General features: G+C 39.0%; 2 protein-coding genes across 2 annotated transcripts in view; both read right to left on the reverse strand.

The window, feature by feature from the left end:
- POC1B (POC1 centriolar protein B) overlaps positions 1 to 17,408 on the reverse strand; it is a 57,225-nt gene extending 39,817 nt beyond the window's left edge. The window contains 10 exon segments of the mRNA XM_040062305.2: positions 4,445 to 4,513; positions 5,266 to 5,399; positions 5,781 to 5,896; positions 6,755 to 6,862; positions 8,090 to 8,269; positions 9,039 to 9,210; positions 16,974 to 17,013; positions 17,015 to 17,059; positions 17,294 to 17,359; positions 17,361 to 17,408. Of these exon segments, the coding sequence (XP_039918239.1) occupies positions 4,445 to 4,513; positions 5,266 to 5,399; positions 5,781 to 5,896; positions 6,755 to 6,862; positions 8,090 to 8,269; positions 9,039 to 9,210; positions 16,974 to 17,013; positions 17,015 to 17,059; positions 17,294 to 17,359; positions 17,361 to 17,408 (978 nt within the window).
- Positions 11,876 to 16,900, reverse strand: GALNT4 (polypeptide N-acetylgalactosaminyltransferase 4). The gene is given in 9 exon segments (XM_040062304.2): positions 11,876 to 14,874; positions 14,877 to 15,038; positions 15,041 to 15,605; positions 15,607 to 15,666; positions 15,668 to 15,709; positions 15,711 to 15,932; positions 15,934 to 16,287; positions 16,289 to 16,342; positions 16,344 to 16,900. Coding segments are annotated over 9 exon segments (1,746 nt in total). The 5' UTR covers positions 16,512 to 16,900; the 3' UTR covers positions 11,876 to 14,755.
- Positions 17,409 to 22,466: the final 5,058 nt, after the last annotated feature.

The raw sequence follows: 22,466 nt of genomic DNA on the forward strand, positions 1-22,466 counted from the left end.
TCTGGCCAAAGGAAAGAAGGAAGGACTCATCTGCAGGAAATCAAGGGGTTTTATATGGTACTTCCCAAAGTTGTAGGCAACAATTTTCAGTGGTCAAAACAGATGCCAATACTCCAACTAACCCTCTGATAGGTCCCTGTCCTTTCTAAAGCAATTCCCAGGTCCTAACCCAGGAAATCATTCTACATTCCTCTGTGACTAAAAAACTAAACTGTACTAACCCATGACACATGACAACAGGTTAATGAAATAAATTGCCATGTGCACATATAGACAAAAATGTGAGGAACATGAACTTCAGAATACTACGCTTTAAGATTTTTTTTTTTGTTTGAGGAAAGAAGCAAATAGAAAGAAACAATCCAGTGTTTGTTTCAAATATTTAACCTGCTCGTGAAAAATGCTGTCAGCTGGCTCTGAACCAACCAGAAACTTCATACAAATTAGTTTTCCTTCTTTGATGGAAAGGCATGGAAAGATCTGTTTGAAAACGTAATTGTCTTGAAATAACATGTATGAAGGAAGCAGTCTGTTACCCTGGTTTTTCCGAGTTTCTTTATTAGCCTTTTGATTTTCATAAATGGAGTCAAATCTTTTAGTTACTGTAGAATATTAGAGCAGTTTTCTACCTTTCTCACAGATGTAATATAAACAAATCCTTTGTTTTTCATTCTCTGTCCTTTGTTTGCATATTTCTAACCTGAAAACAATTGTAACTGACAATTGGTCTGGCCACTGAGGCTGAGGGGTGGAAACCCCAAAAAGCCAATCTTCTGCTAGACCCAGAAATGTATAAAAAGTAAAAAAATAAACAAAGTGGCTTCTTCTTCTCTCTGCTCTCTCGGCTGTGAGCTGGGATCGGAAGGACCTCTGCCTTGCGAAATCTCTTGTCTGCGTGTGACTGCTTTGTGTGTCTCGGTGACAGCAGTCTCCCATAAACTTAGAATGTATTAGCTGCCTCCAACTCATTCTGTGAACAAACAGTATATTTTGGCTACTGCATTATCATGGGTTGGCACAATTTTGCTTTCTAGATATAGAGAAATGTAAAATGTTTTTCCCTGCCCAAACTGTAGCGTAGGCTGGGGGGGGGTGGGGAGGACAAGGACCTATCAGAAAGCAGGCTGGGATATTGACAGCTAAGTTGATCAATGAGAAGTGTCAGTGCGGCTTTGGAAGGAACATTTAAAACTTATCTGCTGCTGAGCAGCACTCTCTTGCTTCGGTGATCTGCCATGAGGTAACAGGGTGGTCGGGGCTGGGCCCGGGCCATGTCAGGCTCTGCTACCCCTCTAAGCGGCCGGGCTTTCAGAAGCCGCTGCCTGCATAGAGAGTGGGGGAGCCCAGGTTGGGCTCCCCATTGCCGGTTGGGCAGCTGGGCCAGGCCTGGCCAGGGGTCTGGGGGCCGCTGCCTGCACAGGGAAAGCTTAGGCTGGCTGAGCCCCTTTCCCTTGCTTGCTGGCAGGGGAGAGGGGCAGCTGCAGTTCGGCAGCACGGGGCCATGTGCTCAGACCACGGCAGAAGAGGCCAAAACATGGCCCAGCTTAATCACCGCTGGCAGCAGAGAAAGCAAGCCTGAGGCTCTATAACAACTTTGAGCTGGACTGCCTTAGATGAGACCAAGGGATGGAAAAAAGGACCTTTACCAGCTTCCTTTATCAGCACGGCTTTGCATTTTTTTCTTCAGCCCTGCAGCTCAGCTCGTGCATGTGGCTTTTTGCAAGCCTGAGTAAACTTAACCCTTTCTTAGCAACACAGAACTTTTAAAGCACAATTCTTCCTCAAAAGAAAGAAGAAAAACAGAAGGTACATGGAACAAACACTGCATGAAGTTAGATGAGAAGTGAAAGAACTAATAACATTGGAATAGGATTGAAGACGTGGACATTTTTAACCGGACTCTTCTAAGGTAAATGATGAAGAAATTAACTGTTCTTTGCAGTACCTTAGTATTATTTGGGTAGAATGCTATTCTAATCAAATTAAGGACTGGTGTAATAGAGATTTATTTGGGAACTTTGAAACCCCGGCTCCTGGGTCAAAAAGGAGGTCTGAGCCCTTTGAGACAAAGATAATTTTAGATCAGAAGAAGTATTAGTAAATAATACCCCAGATACACTGAGAAGCTCTGCGCATAGAACATCACAGTCTGCGAAAACTCTGGGCGGCAGCAGAATGTCTAACAGAGAGCACTGAATTATTATGTCTCAGAGCAAACGTCTTCATAAAAAGATCTTAGAAGGACTCTTCTCCTAAGTAATGAGTAGTTACGTCTAAGTGGTGAAACTGACTGAAAACCCTAAGTTGTGCTTTTCTATGTTGTTCAATAAGAAAGTTAATAGTTTGTAAGAGGAAAGAAGCGTGTTTTTGAAGTTGCATTCTGTTTTAGTTTATTTTCCAGCTTTCTTTTTTTTTTATTCTTTTAGTGTGTGTTAATAAAACTTTATTTTTTTCATTTTTTAAGCTTAAGCCTGCTTTGTTTATTTTTCTCCTAATCTCTCCCTCCCACAAAAATATTAACACTAAAACCCCTACATGCATGAGGGGTAAAAGATGAAACATTTATGTCCAGCCTCTGCTCCTAAGTGTGACATTGCTGTTCTGCCAGTAGAACTTTTCTAACAAGTACACCCTACAATTACAGTAAACCAACAATCACAGTGAGTTGAGAAGTCCCACAATCATCCTCCTGGCACACCTGGAAGAAGGCTGTGAATGGGTCAGCAAAACAGGATGTTTGAGAAGTACATGTGTGTATACACCAAAACACAATGGACACTGGAATAAAGTTCTTATGTTTACTATAGATAAAGATATACACCTTGGTAGTTACCCAACAGTGGTTAGCACATTTTAAAGCTTAGAAAAGTGAAAGTTGCAGCAAAGTACTCCTCTCCCACCAAAACTTTCATAAAACAAAGGTAAAAACTTCAACAAATACAGGAAGGCCCATTTTTATGGTAATTTAAACAGTTATTAGATCTGCTATGACTACTTTTTAAATTCAACATTTAACTAAGGAAGTGCTTCCTGAAACTGGACCTTCCATCTCATGTATTCAATATGAACCCACTATATCAAACTGCTGAGGAACACGAGACAGATTTTTACCTACTTTCTCCATGTTCTCATGCCCCAGAAGCTCTTCAACAGAAAATCAGGTCAGGAAAAAGGCAATGACATGACTGCACTGGATACACATGTGATTCAGGGGGCCCTAAATTCAAAGGAACTTTGAAGTAAGACAGGTATTTTTCCAGGGTGTGTTGGCATTCAATGGGGAGGCTGTGTTAGACTTAATATTGTAGGTCCTTGCCTTCATCAGAGCTTCTCAGATTAATCTTCTGTCACATGACCTAGTGAATACATGCATTTTTGTTCCTCTCAAGTTAAGTATAATACACAGCAGTCATAAAATACTCATGGAAGGTAAGGTCAACAATGCAGAATGTTGTAGGACCTAAGCTGCATTTTGGGACTGTAGTGGTTTCACATTCACTAAATTTTGGTCTTGGTACATACTTAAAATATAATTTAAAATATAATTTAAAATATAATTTTAAACTTTAGTATGGAAAATAAAAGATCATACTAGTGGGCCAAGAAATAAATATCTTTCCCCCATTCTTGGTTGTTTTTTGTGGGTTTTTTCCCTGCTTGTAAAATTAATATTGGACATTTCATAATATTTTCACTCCCCAGCAACTTCAAGTCTTGTCAGTACTTCTTACTTAACACTGTGACAGAAAGCAAATTTTTTTTTTTTTTTTTTTTAATTTCCCAAGACACTATCTGCTACTAACTGAAAAAGACAACTAATATTAAGGAACATTTCAGACTGAAAATTTAAATCTTGTACCACAAAAGTTCTTTCTTTTTGGAAACTTTACAGACCTGATTCCAAGCTTGACAGTATTTGTTCCTAATTATGAGATTTATTACACCAGATGGAGATTAATTATAAGACCCCACCATTTAACTTTTTTTTAAATGCCCAGATGACTCTTTTTCCCTCTATAAAATCCAGTACTTTACTGTTTCACCAAAGTAAATTAGTAAAGGGAACACAAGAGCTTTTTTTCCCAATTCTAGCCAAAGCTTTCCCAGTAATACAACTTAATACCAACAATTAAACAATTAAGGACTTTAAAAGCACTGAAAACCTAGTGAAGCAGCTAAACCTTAATATTAATTGCAACACATCTACTTTGTTGACACTGAATTGCAACACTAAATATTTTTAGTTAAAAATCATTCTTTTAATATGTAAAATAGAAGTTGGCTAGTCTTCTCATCATAGCATCCAATGGAAAGTACATACTAGTAGACAGAATGCATGTGATCATATGAGTAATTAGCATGTTACTTGTGGCACACTATATTTAACTCCCATCCATGGTAACAAACATTAAGACATTTAATTTAAGGAGACAATACCACAAACCTGAGCATCCATTCCACCTGAGGCAAATTTTTCACCACCTTTCGAAAAAGCAACACAAAGTACAGGTCCCTGGAGAAAAAAATAGCATAGAATAAAATGAGGCTATTACTGTAATCATGGTATTTTAATGCAAAGAGAAAAACCATGATGCCATTACCTAATAGAAAAGATTTTTCAATTTTAATAAAACTAGGAACAATTTTACTGTAGTGAAATTTCTGCAAAACTTGATTGAAAAGCTAATATTGCACATTTTCGTAAGATGCTACATTACAATTACAACAATCTATACTAGGAAAATAGTGGCATTATCCTTAGATTTTATACTTCAGCTTTGCAATGAAAAATTACAAAATATATGTTATATTACTCAAGGCAATACATTTGAATGATTTATTATCAGAAAGAGGGTTTGTTTGGCATTAACAGGAAAAAGAGGAAATAACTTCTATGAAGAATAGCAGGCATCTTCTGTAAGCTTCCCCTTCTTAGAAAACACCATTTTCCAACAGACAAATGACTGAGGTGCCAAATAACATGATTTTGAAAAAACAAGTGAATTATTAATTAATTCAGAACATGAACTTTTACTTAACATCAAGCGTGTAATATTGACAGATAAAAAACATGGTCACAGGTAAAAACTAATGCATTTCCTTAACCACTTGTGACAAGGTGCATTAACACAACACCTTGCTGTCCACTAAATTTATCTGCAAGTTGCAAGATAGAAGACACAATGGCATAAATGTTACATTCCCTTTGTCAAGATCCTGAACAACCTATTAAGATCTCCATTTAAAGAGGATTATTGTGTATACCTTGTGTCCATGAAGAGTGTAAATAAGTCGTTCTCCTAAGAGGTCCAGAATCTTAAGGGTACCATCAGTAGAAGCAGTGATGAGGTAGTTACCAGAAGGATGGAATGATATACAATTAACCCCTGCTCTGTGAACTGATTTACAGAAGACAATATTCAAAGGCTGGAAATATCTACTAAGAGGATATGTACACTTTATTTCTTTGCTCTTTTCTACTTCCCAAAGAACTACTTCATTTAAGGGAAAAAAAAACCAACCCAAGTGCTAGGGCATAGCAGACTTCCAAAGTGTATGATTAGTTCAGTTCTAAAAATTAAGAGAAGCAAAGAAATAAAAAGGATTCAGATTGAATTCTTAAGAGTTGCTAGACTAAAAAAATATACTTACAATACATTAATATGATTTGTTAGTCCACTTTACCCAGTAAGGGATGAAATAACAGACTCTTAATAAACAACATTTAATCGTAAAGAGTCCCATTGTAAAGAAAACAAAACAAATTACATTGTTTCTACCTTTGAAATTCTGCAGTAGCTTGTTCATTCGAATATCCCATAGTTTCACTGTGCTATTGGAACCTGCAGAAGCTATACATGTTCCACTTGGGTTGAAATCCACAAAAGTTGCAAATCTAAATATAATTAATGAAAACAGATATATGTGTTTCCACAGAAATATCTAGGTGTGTGAATATATAGAAAGCCACAATATTAACACTGAGCTGCCACAAACTTGTGTGGAATCTATGTGTATGGAAACTCAAGGCATTTCAAGTTAGTGAAAGAAGCACAAGAAAACAAGATGTGAGTGCTAAATCAATCTCACTTTTGCTGAAAATATGGCATAATTGAGCCAAGTCAAACCTTCAAAGTTTGTGCTAGAGTACAAAGTTCCTAGAAGACACTGCTGCAAAGAGTTTGTAATCAACAAGTAAAATAATTTTGTCTAAGAACGAAGTATCTAGCTATAATGCTTTGGACTCGAAAAAGGATGAAGGCAGCCATGAAATCAGCAAAGCACACATACAAGATAAATATTCCACAGCCTTGTTAACTGCAACTCTGGATCCAAGGTGTTTGAGAAAACTACATGTAAGTAAAAGCAAGTATTTTTTAAACTTAAATAAGGCAGATCACTGAAAATATTATTTTCATCAACAAGTGGGAAAGTCTTCAAGCTTTCTTCTTGTTGAAGCATCCAATATCAAATAGCATTATCAAAATTGAGGGAAAACATAGATATGTTCCAAATCCAAGAATAATCTCATTTCTGTTTGGATTATCTCTTGATTGCTGGAAAACAGCTGGATAAGTGCAGCCAGTTAACCTCTTTAGAAAAACACTGTATGAATTATTTTACTTGACATGGGTGGTAGAATTTTGATCTGTTTCCACATTTAACATATATAGATGTTAATACCACAGAATATTAAATTAATGTCATTAAAGTTACATTATTACATTACTCCTTTTTTTCTAGTAAAACTTACCCTTCATAATCTGAGAAGCTATGAATACAAATTTTATTTCTTGTATCCCAGATGTTAACAGATTTGTCCTCACCACAAGATGCTATTATTCTTCCATCAGGCGAAAATCTGGAACACACAAGCATTACTTAACGACTGATTCTGCCTAGATTAGCAATAGAGACCTAAGTCTAGAGACAGAACCAAGGAAGCCTGTTTGAAATAAGGATGCATAGCATTTAAAGGACATTTGAACTTCTAGTATTTCTCATGGACTAATGAAACTGAAAAGAAAAGTTTCTCTCCCTATTCCACTCTGCCCCATTTCACCATCAATTACAAATAAAAACAGAGCCATAAGCAAAAGGAAGAGAGGAAATTGGAGGAAGGTAACAGCAACCTAAGGATGTCACTCCACATGACAAAGAGATTATTATAGAAAACTGTAGGTAAAAAGAGGACACAGTAGTATCTTGTGTTCAGTGTTAACCTATACTTATGTTCTCAGTGGGCAAAGCTTTTACGATTATCCCTAGACTTGCAGACTAGGTTTTTACACAGGAAAATTGACTTGTCGATAACTCCTCGAGCATTATTATTTCACTCACTGATCAACCACACAATGACATTAAAAAACTGTTCAAGAACTTTCACACGTGATTTCCTAGAGCTTTCCTTTTTCTTTTCAACAATCAGATACTCTGAAACTTTGCAGGGGTCTGCGCTTCACCAGTGTTAAATTCTTTTCTCAAGAGGCTTATATCAGGCCTCTCTTAGATAATTTTCCATATGGAGGGGAAAAAAAAAAATCAGCAATCTTTTCTTGGTCTTTGAAGAGCTGTCCTGTCTTTAAAGAGTATGAATCCTAACTTGCAGTCCAAAGGCCATTTCTTTTACCTTTTCCTATTATGTAAGCTTAGCTCATCTGGATTCATGACCATTCTTTAATGCCACTACTATTCCAAGAATAGTTGAGAAAACCCCTAAAATGCATGATAAATCTAGAAATGAGTGCTGGGAAAGAAGTTAATACAACAACAAATCAAACAAAACTCAGGAAAGATAGGATACTGACTGAAAATAAATACAGAAGACCCCATTTGTCCTTTACTGTAATAGAAAAAACACCCAGCAAGTGATTCAGTAAGAACATATATTAACACAGAGCAAGCTTTCATACATCAGCTAGGATCTATATAAAACTTGCATGCATAAGAGTAATTTATTACAATTTAACTACTGGTGAGAGATCATTACTTGTCATTCACATATTCTTCTTCTCTTATTTCTACTCTAGGATATAAAATCCCCTGTGTTAGGAATCTTCTTTACCAAGAGAATAAAAACAACACTTACTTGGCACAGCGAACCCAAGCAGTATGTTGGAATAGGGTAAACAAAAGGCGCTGATAGCAAACACTCCATATTTTTATTAATTTATCATTGGATGCTGAAACTACAGAGTAGCCATCATGAGAGAAGCTCACACTCCTAACAGATGCTGTATGACCTTTCAATACAGATGATTCTCCATTACTGCAGGGCAGGGGGAGAAGGCAAAGAAAATTAAACAAAACCCCAAACACCAAGTCACAAACCACAATCATATTAAAGAGTTTAAATCCCCATAAAACTCAGTGTTAGCATATTTAGAAGCATATGAAATGAAAAAGCAGTATACAGAGGCCAAATCTTAATGTCACCATCATTTTTTACTTATTTAAATGTTATTAGAGTGACATTCCTTAAGTTGTGTTTAACATGACCAATTTTACAGAACAGCACAATTAAGTAGCATTGATCTTTAGTTCATTAGCATTATTATTTGAAAGAGAATTTTTTAAATATAGTAATCGATAAAATGCTTGAAAGTTCAAGTAACATCAGTCTAAGATCATACTGAATAACTCATAATTACTACTACTCAAGAACTGTCTGATAAGGCAAGTCAATTAAAGTATTTTTTCCAAAAAAATATTGTTTTCTTCATCACTTATCTCCCCAAAATGAAGTGCAGCCATACAATCCTTATTAAAATATAACCTTTAAGCCAGAGAAATATTATGAAGCATAGTTTCACACACATGAAATTGTGACCCCTGAGTTGTTATATTTTTCTTTTGAAACTACAGAATATTCAGAAAATAACAAAGTAATACAGTAAAGAACTCTGTTGCTTGTGTCCCCAGTCTGTTTCTGTAAAAGCCCAGGCATGTGGGAAAGAAAAAGAAACTTGAGTAAAGCCTCCAACATTCATATTGCACAATAATGAAACACATACACAGCATTGCTCAGTTATACTCACATGCAAGGAATCCATAGCCTGACAGTGTGATCGTGAGAAGCTGAAGCCAGCACCTGCCCATCTGGTGAGGACTCTACACTTGTAACTGCTTCCACATGGCCTGCAAATCTGTAGGCTCTGTGCTGTGTCTTCAGCTTCCACAATATAAGAAACCTATCCACAGAGCAGGTAACTGGCAAGAAGTAAAAGATATTAGGAGTCTGCTCACTGTTCTCATAAAAGTCAGAGCTTACAGCTATGGATCTGGATTCACCAGAAAATTTAATGGGTATTATGGGGAGGGAGGAATTATTAGGTTTTAATGGACACTTAGCCAGAGCAGAAGCCTGGTAGCAAGTAATGCCAACACCAGGTTTTCAGAATGATGTCAAAAGACTGGGAGAAGTAAAGGATAATTCTTAACAGGTAGCTCCCCTACATACTACGCCAATTATCTTACAAGTACTTTGAAGGTATAGAGCAAAACATTCAAAGACAAACATCATGCACATCAGTAAGTACGAATCCAGATTTGGTTTAACCAAATCCTAAAAACAACAGACAAATTCTTCAGTAACCTCATTCTGATCTCTGAGACAGAACTTTTTTCAAGCATCAAGTGTTTAACTCCAGAAAAACATGCCAACTTAAACTCAAGACATGACTTCCACACTTGAGTGAAGATATCAATATATGATAATTCTATAATCTTATTTAAGTACCAATTTTATAATACTAACATTTGTTTAGTTTCAAAAGAGAACATAAAGTTATCAATTTGAAAATAGAAAGAGCATACTTGAGGGTGATGTTTTTGCAGTCACTTTGCAGGCAAACTATTCTATCCATAGTAAAAAAGGCAAACCTAACTTTCACCAGAGCTTGATCATTTCAGAAACCTTAAACAAGCAAAGACAATGAGCAGTTGAAACTGGTACGTGTGATTTCCCTACATCCCTATCATCTTCATCTCTGCTAAATGCTAGTATATAGACATAAATAAAACCAAGGTATTCACGCTCCCATCCCCCAGTTGTAAAATTCCTAATCCTAGCAGAAAAAAGAAGGGAAAGAACAGGGACCTCCTGGAAGTTGGAAGAATACATGAAGATGTTTTTTCTCTTCCCAGTTTCTTTCAAGCACCAACATAGCACAAAGAAATCAAGTTTCCTTATAATCACATGTTAAGGCAAGCCTCAAACAAAATATTAGCATATTAGAATATTAAATATTAACCATTAAATTCCCTTTATGAATTTGATACAAAGATACCATTTTTATTCCTAAAAGACAAGCTTCTGCTAAAAGATGTGAGACCAGTCTATCTCTATGCCCATATCAACAGCCCTATATTTGACAGAGAAATACAGGATATTTTCCCTCCACTTCAATTTTTCAAAACCCTGCTTTACAGTCTAATTGTACTTGAAAGAATTCCTTTTCCCCTTTGATTCTGAAAAGTGTGATCTATGGTGGAGTAAAACTAAGACAAAAATGTGAAACATAAGCTAAAATAGAATTTGAAGACATCAGGCTGGATATGTGAAACAGACAAGAATGATGGCTTCTAAAACAAATCGCTGATGAACTACCAAATACCTGTGGTATCTTATGAACTGCATGAAGGCTGTGCAGTATCAGCTTTCAGTTCTAAAAACTGGGGGAAATATTCTTAGAAAGATGACAGCACCATTCAATCAGAGCCTGCTTTCTTGTAGCTTGCTGTCTCATAGATGGGCTATCCCAAGGTAAATGAGGCACAAGCAGTGACCTGAAGTTCTCCTTTCTGAGGGACATCCACGACTATCTACCTTATTTTCCCTCTGGACCCCCTGCTGCCTATGCAATACATAAATATTGCATCAGAAACAAAAAAAAAAGCGCACAGAAGGTCCAGAAGAATTTTTTTAGGATGCACCATAGTACAAATAGGCCTGTTGCTCCTCAGAGAATATGTGACATAACCAGAACCATGTTTAGAGGTGAAAGACAATTTCTCCTTGCTAGGATCAACTGAAAAATATAACTAAAATGTAGAAACCTGAAAATTTACACTGAGCTGACTCCAATATACAACTTAGTCCAGTGTATAACCTGAGTGCCTTTTTTTAAAAAATATCAATGCTTCTGTACACATCCACATATAGCAGACACATCCCTGGATAATTTGCTTTTCTGCTGATGAGTCATTACAGAACTGAACACCAAAAAAGAAAGACCTGGCCTTATGCAAAGGCCATATTGAGAGATCTACAGCAAAGCCATGTGTAAACAGATACCTGAGCTTCACACATGCCATGAAAAAGATTTTATGGTATCTGCAATGAAACAAAGTTCAATTTATGAATTGTGACTACTGATGATATACATTTTTATATATACACACACAAACATATGAACACAAGTTGCTGTTATATGGAATTACGATTTCATTCTCATTTTCTACCATAACTCATTTTCCACAATAAATAATAAGTAGTTGTGCAAAGATCAAAAGAGACAAATTCAGGCTTTAATAGCTCAATGTACATCTCTCAACATACTGACGCATCTCCCATATAATTAATCACTCAGAGCAAGAATTACAGGGCAGATGGAATACAGTGCACACAATGGGTGGGTGAATATTCACTGCCAATAAACCCCTACACTTTATAGGAACCCTGTAGCTCTCAATGATATGGGTGCAGCGTCACAGTAAAACATATTCTGCAATGAATTGCAAGATTTCCTACTTGGAGAAAAATAATTATTAATTGATCCTCTGCCAAAAAAACACCCTGATCTGGAATTCTAAGCACAGTAGATAAAATACAAAGAATTTTTAATAACTCCCAAAAGTTCAATTTATTGTCAGTTTTTGTTGCATTCCGTATGCAAGAGGAAAATAACCGAGAAGAGTCAGCAAACTAGTCAACATTTATTTTTCTGGATTTTATTTTTTCAAAAGAAATCCCAAAGCCCTCCACATTTATTCAGTGTTAAGTTTACATTCAATTTCTTTTAAGTCACTTAGAATCAGTAGTTTAAAATATGTTCATGAGTTCACCAGCTCTTCAAAGTCTAACAGAATAGAAAACAATTCAGAGTTTCAGATTTTCCAGAAATCTGTACATACTGAAAAATAAATGGATAGGAGTATTGAAATGGTAAGGTGGTGTTTGTTTTTTCCTTCTTTCTTTCTATCTTGAATCCCTCATCCTTTTATTCACGTTTTTTATTCCCAATGGGAAGATTTAAAAAAATTTTTTAGGGCCAGGTCATCTAATTTTTTTTTTTTTTCTCCCCAGTTTATTACTAAATAACTCCAAAAATAGAAAGGGAGGTCATGGGGAGGAGGAAGGGTTCAGATACATAGAATAACGTTTCAAACTGAGAGGCAGATTCACTTAAAATTATTGCTTAAATAGATAAGAAAAACTTTGAATGTCAGGTTTAACTTGAAGGTTCATATGAAAAGCAGTTTTTGCCAAGTGCTAAAAAATTGACAGTATAAAATTTGCATAGTCTATATTCACACCATTTAATTCCTTTCATCTGAAGAAACATGCATTGCACATACTATTTACGATCTGCCACACAAGAGAACCTAGGCCTTTGTCCTGTCATTTCTATTGAATGTAACAGCCTTCTATTGAATGAAGAGCAATCTTTTCACAAAAGCACATACTTTATATGATTTATTGCCCCAGTACATATTGATTGGTTGCCTTTTAAATTTTGATAAATGGTTCATAACTTGCAGGCCCACAAAAGACTTCCTGCTGCAAAGAGAATGCAATTTTTCAGGAACATTTCCCTTATGTAGTAAAAAGTTCCCTTTTTTTTTTTCTTTTAATAAACAAACAAAAAACAACAATTAAAAAAACAAACTTGGGGGGGAAAAGGAACATAAAAGAGGAAAAAAAAAATCAAATTGCAAGTACCCTGCCTAAAAATAAATTAAGTCTTAAAAGAATCCATGCCACATAGTGGCAAGCATTTTTAGCATGATTCAACTCCCAAAGCTGCATTCCAAGCTCCAAATAGTTTTCTATCTTAACCTGCTTCCACCCAGGCCTCTCAAAGTTTTCAAGTCACTAAGATTTAAGAACATGTTCTAACTTACTCTTGCTTTATTTTTGGCAAAACTTGAACTACATCAGGTCTCACTTGTCCCTTTTTACTCTTGTACCTACTAACACCTGTAGCAAATGCACATGCACTACATTCCCCAAGTATCCAGATTCCTAAAGCTCACAAGCTTAAGTTTCTACCTACCAGCCCCATGTAAAAATTTACTGCACTGTGGCTACTGATGAACATTTACCACTTCAGTGCAAGCAATCAAAACAGCTGGAATGCCCAACACATTAAGAATCTTATGAAACTAAAACACAGATACTAACATAAGATTTTCTTTTAAGTACACAATGTATCTATCACATATACCATCTATAATCACAATCAAAACAGATTAGTGACATGATTCAAGAATCAGTATTCTTCAAAAACTCAGCATAACAGAAAAAAGAAAACATTCTAAATAGGTAATTCTGTGAACCACCTTACCAACAAATCTTACTTTCCTCCAAGCTGTTCTTTGTCTTTTCAACTCCCTTCATGTCAGAAACTTCAGCTTCCCAGCCTTAGCCGAGGTCTTCAGTGGTATTATTTTGACTAGAAAGAGGCAGTTTACGCTGTATTATTTCAAAACGCTTCCTAGGGCTGACCCATACAAACTGTTGCCAAAACACAAAAAAGCAAAATAAAACAGCCCAAATGTTCCTCTGTTACCTTCCTCTACCCTGCTGACAGATCAAATGAAAAAAAAAAACAACAAAACCCAAACAACGATCATGTAACTTTTGTGTCCCTGGGACGTAGGTCTCAACATGGAAAAGCTTACAGAGAGGCAATGCATACATTAAATATATAGCTAAGAAACAGCAGTAGCTAAGACAATTTTGTGGTTCCTTTCCTTCTCCATTGCCTTTAAACAAAATTCTTACTTGTAGACATCCCTGTTTCTTTCATTTGGGACATCACCAGCATGTCCTTGGTTCCACTGCTACCACACTCTCCTGTAAATGCATAAGAGCTCCTGACTAAGCCCCATGTGGTAAGATTTTTACAATAGGTAAAAGAATGCAAAGCAGTGCCAAAGATCTTTTAGTAAATAAACTTCCTGTTCTTCTATATAATATAGTACCCTTAACAGCATGTACATTCACAGAAAAATGCAGACTATTAGAAGGCTTAGATTTGACTTCCACATCAATGTCCATTCAATCACATGCTACTGTAGCATTACTAAGGGTGTTAGATACATATTTTACAATGTATCTGTAACATAGGTCAGCTAATACCACTGCAAGAACCTTAACTTTTACTTCTGTAAGTAAAATTTTTTGTTTACATATAACATTATCTTGCAGGATTATTGCATAATTTTAAGATGAAAAAAATACCTCCCCAATCCACTCAGAAGTCTTTGTTTTACCATAATCAAGACTGAGCAAAGAATGGATCAAAATTTTACAAAAGTAAAAGGCATTAGATGTTCTAATCCATGTTTTAGAAAATGAATCCCACTATATACTTTTGCTTTCCATACAGTTCATCACAGTAGACAGATTCTACACAACACTACAGATGCATCTGAAAACATTCCAAGGTATTCAATCAAACACTTATCTGCTCACACATGTGAAAACCTTGGAGATCACAGTCCATTTGATTCATACTACCAGCAGTGATTATTTTTCAAATTTCCAAATCTGATTTTTATCTCCAGCATTACAAGTTCTCATTTGCACATCAGCATGCCCCTCAGTTGTACGGTAAGCAGTAAGGCACTTCCCCGAATGAGGATGATAATAGTCCCATCTTCTTTGAAGTGCCAGATAATAATTTCTGGGATGGGAAATCCATCTTTTGGGCAGCTCCTCATACCTATGAAGTCCTCATGCTCAGGGACTTCAGCACATAGCTCAGTTACAGAGTTAAATCTAATCTCCTGATTTGATGTATATTCAAAAATTGATTGCCTCCCTGACCATGACAGCCAAAGAGAGAAAGATGAGACCCGGTAGGATTATGTTCCTGTAACACATAGTCAAGGCACTCTGAAGGTATTCCTGTGCTGCGGATAGCACCATGCCAGCCTGGACGATCTTCTGGTACGTGCAACTCGGCAAATACATTTTTTAAATACCAGTGAAAACTCTTGCATTTCAAACGCTCTCTAAGAATCTTTCTTTCAGAAATGTCTCCATAGTTTTCTTTCCTTGCTGAAGGATTTCTGTTGTAAAAGTGATCTTTGAACTCATCCATCCACCACCTCAGCAGCACGTGCCGTTTCTGTAGGAAATTTGGTCTAGCATAGGGTGCACGCTTTGGAAACACGTGGCCCACATGGGAGCATGGATGAATTTCCAACATGCCTCCACACTGCCAAACCCTAAATGATAATTCTAAGTTCTCCCCTCCCCAAACATCCATTCCTGTATCATAGGTTCCCAGGTACTCAAAATACTTCTTGCTGACAGCAAACAAGCCACCAGCCATAGTTGGGGATCTGATTGGGTCCGTTTCAGATTTGCGCCTAAGAACGTTCGTGTTTAGGCACTGAGTGCCACTGGAACGTCAGCCGCCAGTCAAAACCCCCCAATCATGGGCTCTGCCGTTTGCATGTAGTATTCAAATGTTTTCCCAGTCAATGGTGTCAATGACAGGACAAACAATAACAGTCTCATTCTCAGCAATCCTCTCGAGCAGTGGTTCCAGCCAGCCGGAAACACATTCACAGTGACAATCTAGGAATGTGAGAACATCACCAGTAGCAAAGGTGGCGCCAATCAAGCGTGCACGAACCAATCCTTCTCGTTTGTTGGTTCTTATCAGGCGAACTCGTTTCAGACTGCTTATGTATTTTTTCGAGTTCAGCCTTCAAATACACTTTATCACTCAGGTCATCCACCAGTATAATTTCTTTCAGAAGCACTGAAGGTGTTGTTTCAAGAACACTATGTATCGTCCGCAGCAGTGTTGACCAGGCTTCATTGTAGAAAGCATTATAACAGATGTTGTGGGGCAATCTTCTGTAGTTGTAGGATTTAGTTTTACAACCACTCAGTCGATTATCTTCAATGTGCCGGTGGAGGGAAATTTTATCACTTAAATAAATATTTATTGCATATTTCTCAATTAGCTCTTCTTCCTGTTTCTTTTCTTCAGGACTCAGCTGTGGGCGTGACGGTTTACCCCATTCTCCTGGAGCATAAGGATCAGGTGGGGGGTTTGTCATACACTGGACGAGCCAAAATCGACAGCTTCTTCTGCAATGTCAGAAAAGTGCCTCTCCCATTTCCCTTTAGTGATGCTCTCACCGGCGAGGGAGGCACCGAAGGAAGAAACCGACAGCTCGACCACAAAGTAAGCGATCATTAAGAAGCCGAAGAACACGCAGCTTTTGCGGACCCACGTCGATCTTCTCGCCAGACGGATCCTCATCTTGGGTAGTTAAAAGCAGCTCCTTAGCAGAAAGGGGGTCTGTGAACTCCTGCCGGATCTCCACGCGCTCCCGGGGAGGAGACGGCTGCAGGCACTCCCAGGCTCGGGCCGCCGGCAGAGTTTGCAGCCGGCCCTCCGTGGTGGGCCCGGTAGATTCCAGTGGGACCACGGCGGCAGCGGAGGCACGGAGCAACCGCCGGCCCTCCGGCCTCGGCGCCACCCTCACTTACTTCCTACTCCTCCTCCTCTCTCTCCGCGGGACAAACCCCTCCTCCCGCCTTGTGGTTTGCTCAAAAAAGTTGTCGCTTAAGGAAGGGCAGAGACTCCTTAGCCCGCCCGAAGGCGCGGGAGCCCGCCCCGCCTCCGCGCCCGGAACCGCCGCGCGGCTCTGGGGAGGGAAAGAGGGAGGAGGGAGCGGGCTGCCCCGCCCGAAAAGCAAACAGCACCCGGCCCCGCACTCACCCAGCCCCGCCGCGTTCGTGTTGAAAGCAACGCCCGTCACCTGCCGCCGTGTGGCCGCAGAAAGACCGGATCAGGACAGGGTCCTCCTGGGAAGAGGGTGCGCACCGTCAGGCTGCGGGCGGGGGCGGCCGCGCTCGCCCTCCATCGCCCCTTCGGGGCCGCTAACGCCCCGCGCGCGGCGAGAGCCGCCGGTGCCGGCCTCTGGAGCATTTCCACCAGCGGGGGCGGCGGCGGCGGCCGGGCAACCCTCAGCGCCAGGCGATACCCACCGGCCGCGGCTCACCTGCCCGCCATTCTGGCTGCCGCGGCCGAGCCCTTACCAGCGGGGAGGCCATGGGCGGAGCGGGCGGGAGCTGCCCGTGAGAGCCCCGCGCTCTAGGGGCGGCCCGGCCAAGCCCTGGATTCATCCGCCGCGCCAAGAGCGCGGCTCCCCATCCGCCCATGCGCGGCCGCGCTGCGCCGGGCGGGGGCCGCGCTGCGGGCCCCGTGCGCGGATCCCTCTTAAAGCCGCAGCGCCCCGCTCGGCGGGACTGGAGTGGGGTGGTTTCTCCAGGCAGGAGAGGAAAATTGACTCTCCGAGTGTGTCCACCGGGTCGGGACACGGTGCTTAGGGGGGTGCGGAAGGCCGAGCTCTCGATGGGGGGCACAGTTCGGCGGAGCCGCAGATATAAGTAGGATACTTGGGCAAGCGGAAGGTCTGGGCCACGTTACCACTCGATTTTGTGACTTAAAAATTCATGTCGGACAGCTGTGTTTAAAACCTCGGAATGATTTTGTATTAAACTGCCCTTAGGTAGTTTGGCCTCTTGTTTTCTTTTTCTACAGTTGTTCCTTATTTTGGTCAGACTTTCTAGATTTCTAAGTTGGCACTCACATCTGTATTATACAGAGTGGTCTTCTAACAGGCCTTTAATGCCCCCAAAAAATACACCTACCTTAAACAAAAATTAAGAAAACCCCAATGCTGCAGCGTTGTTGTTAGTAGTGCTGTGATGTTTATGCAGCTTCATGGAAAGCTAGGTGAGGGAACCAACCTCGCTGGAAAAGTACTGCTCCCATAGTTATGCTAGTAAAAACGGGGTTGACAAGCAATTAGCAAAGAGAAAGGCTGTGATGTCAAAGGTGTCATCGATATGTGAATGTTCTTGAAGAAGTATCTCATACTGCAATTAGCCTTTTTAAATCCAGTCTGACTTTTACTGGTTGTTCTGACATTAAACTTTTGCATCTACACAATCAGGTCAGTAATTAGGCCAACATATAAAAATTGTCACTTACAGGACAGTTCCCAAATAAATTGTGTTTAACCATGAAATGCACATTTAAATAATAACTTTGGAAGTGGTGGAAAAGTAGGATTATCATAAGTGTGTAATCATTAAAATCTACTAGCACTCCTTGCATTGAGATTATGTAGGCTGATAATTTGTCATTTGACTTCACAATATGAAAACCCTTTTAAAAAAATAGGTGGAACAAGACACGTTGATTTAATTTGGACCTAGTAAAAGCTACAGATTTTCTGCCATTATTTGTTTTGATTTGGCTTATTGTTGGTGTTTTGGTTTGTGGGTTTTTTCCTTCTATACAGCTCACTCTCCCATCCTTTAATTTTAGTCCCTGTGATTTAGATCACAAAATAAAATGTAGCATTAAAAAAAGTTGGTAATGATAAGACTTAAATGCTCCTGGAGGGAGTTATCTATGAGTCATGCAGGAAGGCATTGATGGGCCATTAACAGAAGATAGTCCGGAGGGAGGGGGCAAGAGAAACACTGCCCAATCTATCTTCAACAGCTCATGTAGATGGTGATAGAATACAACGTTGGGCACATCTTACATTGTAACCTAGGACAGGGATGAATGGATTGAAAGCAGTGGAGAAGGTACTGGGAATACCCATGGATGAGAAGATGGACATCACCCATACATTGTTCTGCTTGTGTGCTCTATCAAGTAACAAAAGCTACCACCATGGATGAGATAGCTAAACACTTGTCTGATTCCAAAATGGGTGGTGTCATTACATCATATAAAATCATGCGTATAAAATAGTTAAAATCTAATCAACAGGCCTTATTCAGGTGGTGAGGCATGCATATATAGTGGGTCATTTGAGGGGTAGAAAGTCCAAACTGCAAATACCTTACTGATTCCACACATTCCTTTTTAAAACTTCCTTTCCTCTCTTGCAGGAAGGCTGTATACATACATAGCTGTATGTGTGTCAGCTTGTGTCAACCCCTTCTTGCAGTGGCTCTATAATATGAAATTTTATGGTGATCTGAGCATAATGACAGGTTCTGTTTGAGGACAACTCCTGAATGGCTGAACAAGCCATGTACCGTAGAGTGGAGTGAAGAAGAAGGAGCACAAAATACTAAGCCAGGAAGAATGCTCCCAATTTTCTTCGTTAGTATAAATTTGCAAAACAAAACCACCACCACCAACAACAACAAAAACACCAAAAACACCCCAAAAACAAAAAAGGGGAAAAACAAACAAACAAACGACAACAAAAAACCACAAAACAACAACAAACCCCCCCCCCCCCCCCCCCCCCCCAAAAAAAAAAAAAAAAAAAAAACCAAAAAAACCCAACCAAACAAAAAAACCCACCAAACAACCTCAGGCTTTCAGTAGCATTCTGTTGTATCACAGAACTTTACCTGTTTTTATCATCTTGCACATTACTAATTGCAAGACTGCAGCATATGGACACACTATATGCAGAATCTCGATCACAATCCAGTTGCAATTTCCCAGGGTGTTTTACAGTGGCAGTTAGCAATACAGGTACTGTGGAAGACTAGTCCTATCTGCAGTCAACAGGGCCTCATAGCAGACAAGATATGAAGCAAATTGCTGCAATTCCCTTTCAAAGTTATAAGGAATACCTGGGTGCCACAACTTTTGCAGGCGCAGTAGCAGGAATTGCCCAGGGAGCGTGGTCTGGCAGCTTCTGCCCATTCAGAACAAATGCAGGCAGTTTTCCATCAATATGCTGTAAGTCTGCAACCCAACAAGTGTTTTCATGCCACACAATTTTTCTGGTGGAGACATAATACTAAATTCAGGCTAAAATGATCAGAAGGAAGCATATTGGAGATGAGAGGTCTAACCCTGTGTACTCTTTACATTTTTTTTCCCCCTAATTATTACTTAGAAATTGTTTGCTGGCTACTTTCACTCTAGTTTAAGAGAGTGCATCTTCAACTTGGTTTATATTTTGAAGAACATAGCCTGTCATTAATATAAGCAGCTTATTCTTGCATCCATAAAAGACATTGGTTTTTGAATTTCCCAGCTGATGCCAGAAAAGGATCTTTCATGATTGCTACAAGAGCTGCCTTCAAGATCACTCCTGCTGCAAGGAAGGCCTTAGTATTCAATATGATGGTGAAACTTTTTCTTCACCAAAAATATACGAACACTCACAGATAAGCACATTTTAATGTGACACACCAATAATTATGTTATCCATGTTTAATTTTGGTATTTTAAATAAAACCCACTAGATTAAGTTTCTTACATCAGTTTACAGAGAACAATTGATGTTCTAGTGTTGTGACGCTCCCTCAAACCTATAATAATTTTGTGAAATCCTAGAGTGATCCATAGCAGTTGTCAAATTTTGGTATTCAGATTCACAGCACAGATCATCATTGGTTCTTCTCCCAACCAAAACAAAAAGTAAGGGTAACTGAAATACTTTAGCATAAGTAGAAAGCATAGTTTGTAGTGCTCCTGACATTAGTCCCTCAAGCTGGATAAATCTGCTTTAAAACACAAGCTTTTCAACTTGTATATTTATGGGTTTTGTTCTTCTTACTCCTATCCTGTTACCCTGCTTTTCTTCCCCAAAAGTTTTCAAAAACCTTCTCATTGCTGGTATGTTTCCTTCCACTCTCCCCTTTCAATTCCTGCTTCCTTCATCTACAGTGCCTTGGTTGTTAGTTCCTCGAGCTCTAGACTGGGCAGCTGGAATCACAGGGGGAGCATGTCTCTGCTGGAGTTTTTGCTGAGCAGAGAACACCCCACACCACCAGCCAGCCTGCAGCAGCAGTTTACCCAGAAACAGTTCCAGTGCGGTAGACCACACTGTCACAGAAGCTGTTGAAATGACACAACGGAGGGAGCACTGCAGGAAGAGAGGAGTGGTAACCTGGGCAGCATCATGTATTGCAACCCTACTCTGTGAAAGGCTCTGTTGCAACTCAATCACATCCCTGCAACAAGGTGGAGCAGTTTGCTTATAAAGCTATAATTTTGCTGGAAAGCCAGCAAGGCTCACTGTATAGATACTTCCCCAACACCAGGAGATCTTCCTTGAGAGGATCTGAGTTTGTTCAAAAGCTTGGAGATGGTAGACCAACAGGCATGAACAGAAAAATAACAAATTTCCTTCTTTGAAAAGGCTAAGCCCTTTCATTTCATAACACAAAAGCAAATCACTTGGGCTGGATAATTTTATTAGGGTGCTTAGTATCTAAATAAATTTTTCCATGAAGTTTACACTAAGGCCTGATTTTTGAGTTACAGCACAATCATAAGACAAGACTAAAACAAGGCAAGAAAACCATGGAAGCACATCTGTTTTATTTGGCAATATCCCAGATGTAGTCAGTTTGGAAATTGCTATCTATGGCTTAACTGTTGGACTTGGATTGATTTCAAGTGCAATGTTTCAAACTGAGTATATGACAGCATACATGAGTGTATATTTCAGTCTTTTGGAGAATGATTGGCAAAGATGAAGCATGACTTTGGAAAACAAACACTGAGGGGTCTATTGGTTGTGCTGATTGCCTTTGAGGATAGTAATGAAGAAAATCAATGGAAAATAGTTTTTTCAAGTAGTATTTTATCAGCTCGCACTCCTCATCCAGTCTTCAAAAAGCCTGTAGCACTTCTTCGTTCAAATATGTAAAATGCTGATTGTGTTGATTGGTATCAAGCTGACACTTGATCATTTAGTTGTGTAGGGGCTTTAGTATTTATTCTTTTTGTGGGAGGGAGAGATTAGGAGAAAAAAAACAAAGCAGGCTTAAGCTTAAAAATGAACAAAAATAGTTTTATTAACACACACTAAAAGAATGAAAGAAAAAAAAAAGTTGAGAAAAAGAAAACCTTAACTAAAACAGAATGACACTTTAAAACACGTTTCTCTCCTTTTACAAACTATTAACTTTCTTATTAAACAACACAGAAAGATAAAACTTGGGATTTTCAGTCAGTTTCTCAATTATTAGGCATAATTACTCATTACTTCAGAAGAGTCTCTCTAAGGTTTTTTGGTGTTTTTTTTGTTTTTTTTTTTTTTAATGAAGATGTTTGCCACAAGACAAAATCCAGTGCTCCCAATGTCACACATCTGCTACTGCCTGGAGTTTTTGCACTGTGATGTTCTAACAGCAAAGCTTCTCAGTGTATCTGGGGTACAATTTATGAATACTTCTAGTCTAAAATCATCTTTGTCTCAAAGGCTGAGAC

Source organism: Hirundo rustica, chromosome 4 (assembly GCF_015227805.2).
Source record: "Hirundo rustica isolate bHirRus1 chromosome 4, bHirRus1.pri.v3, whole genome shotgun sequence".
Classification (NCBI taxonomy): Eukaryota; Metazoa; Chordata; class Aves; order Passeriformes; family Hirundinidae; genus Hirundo; species Hirundo rustica.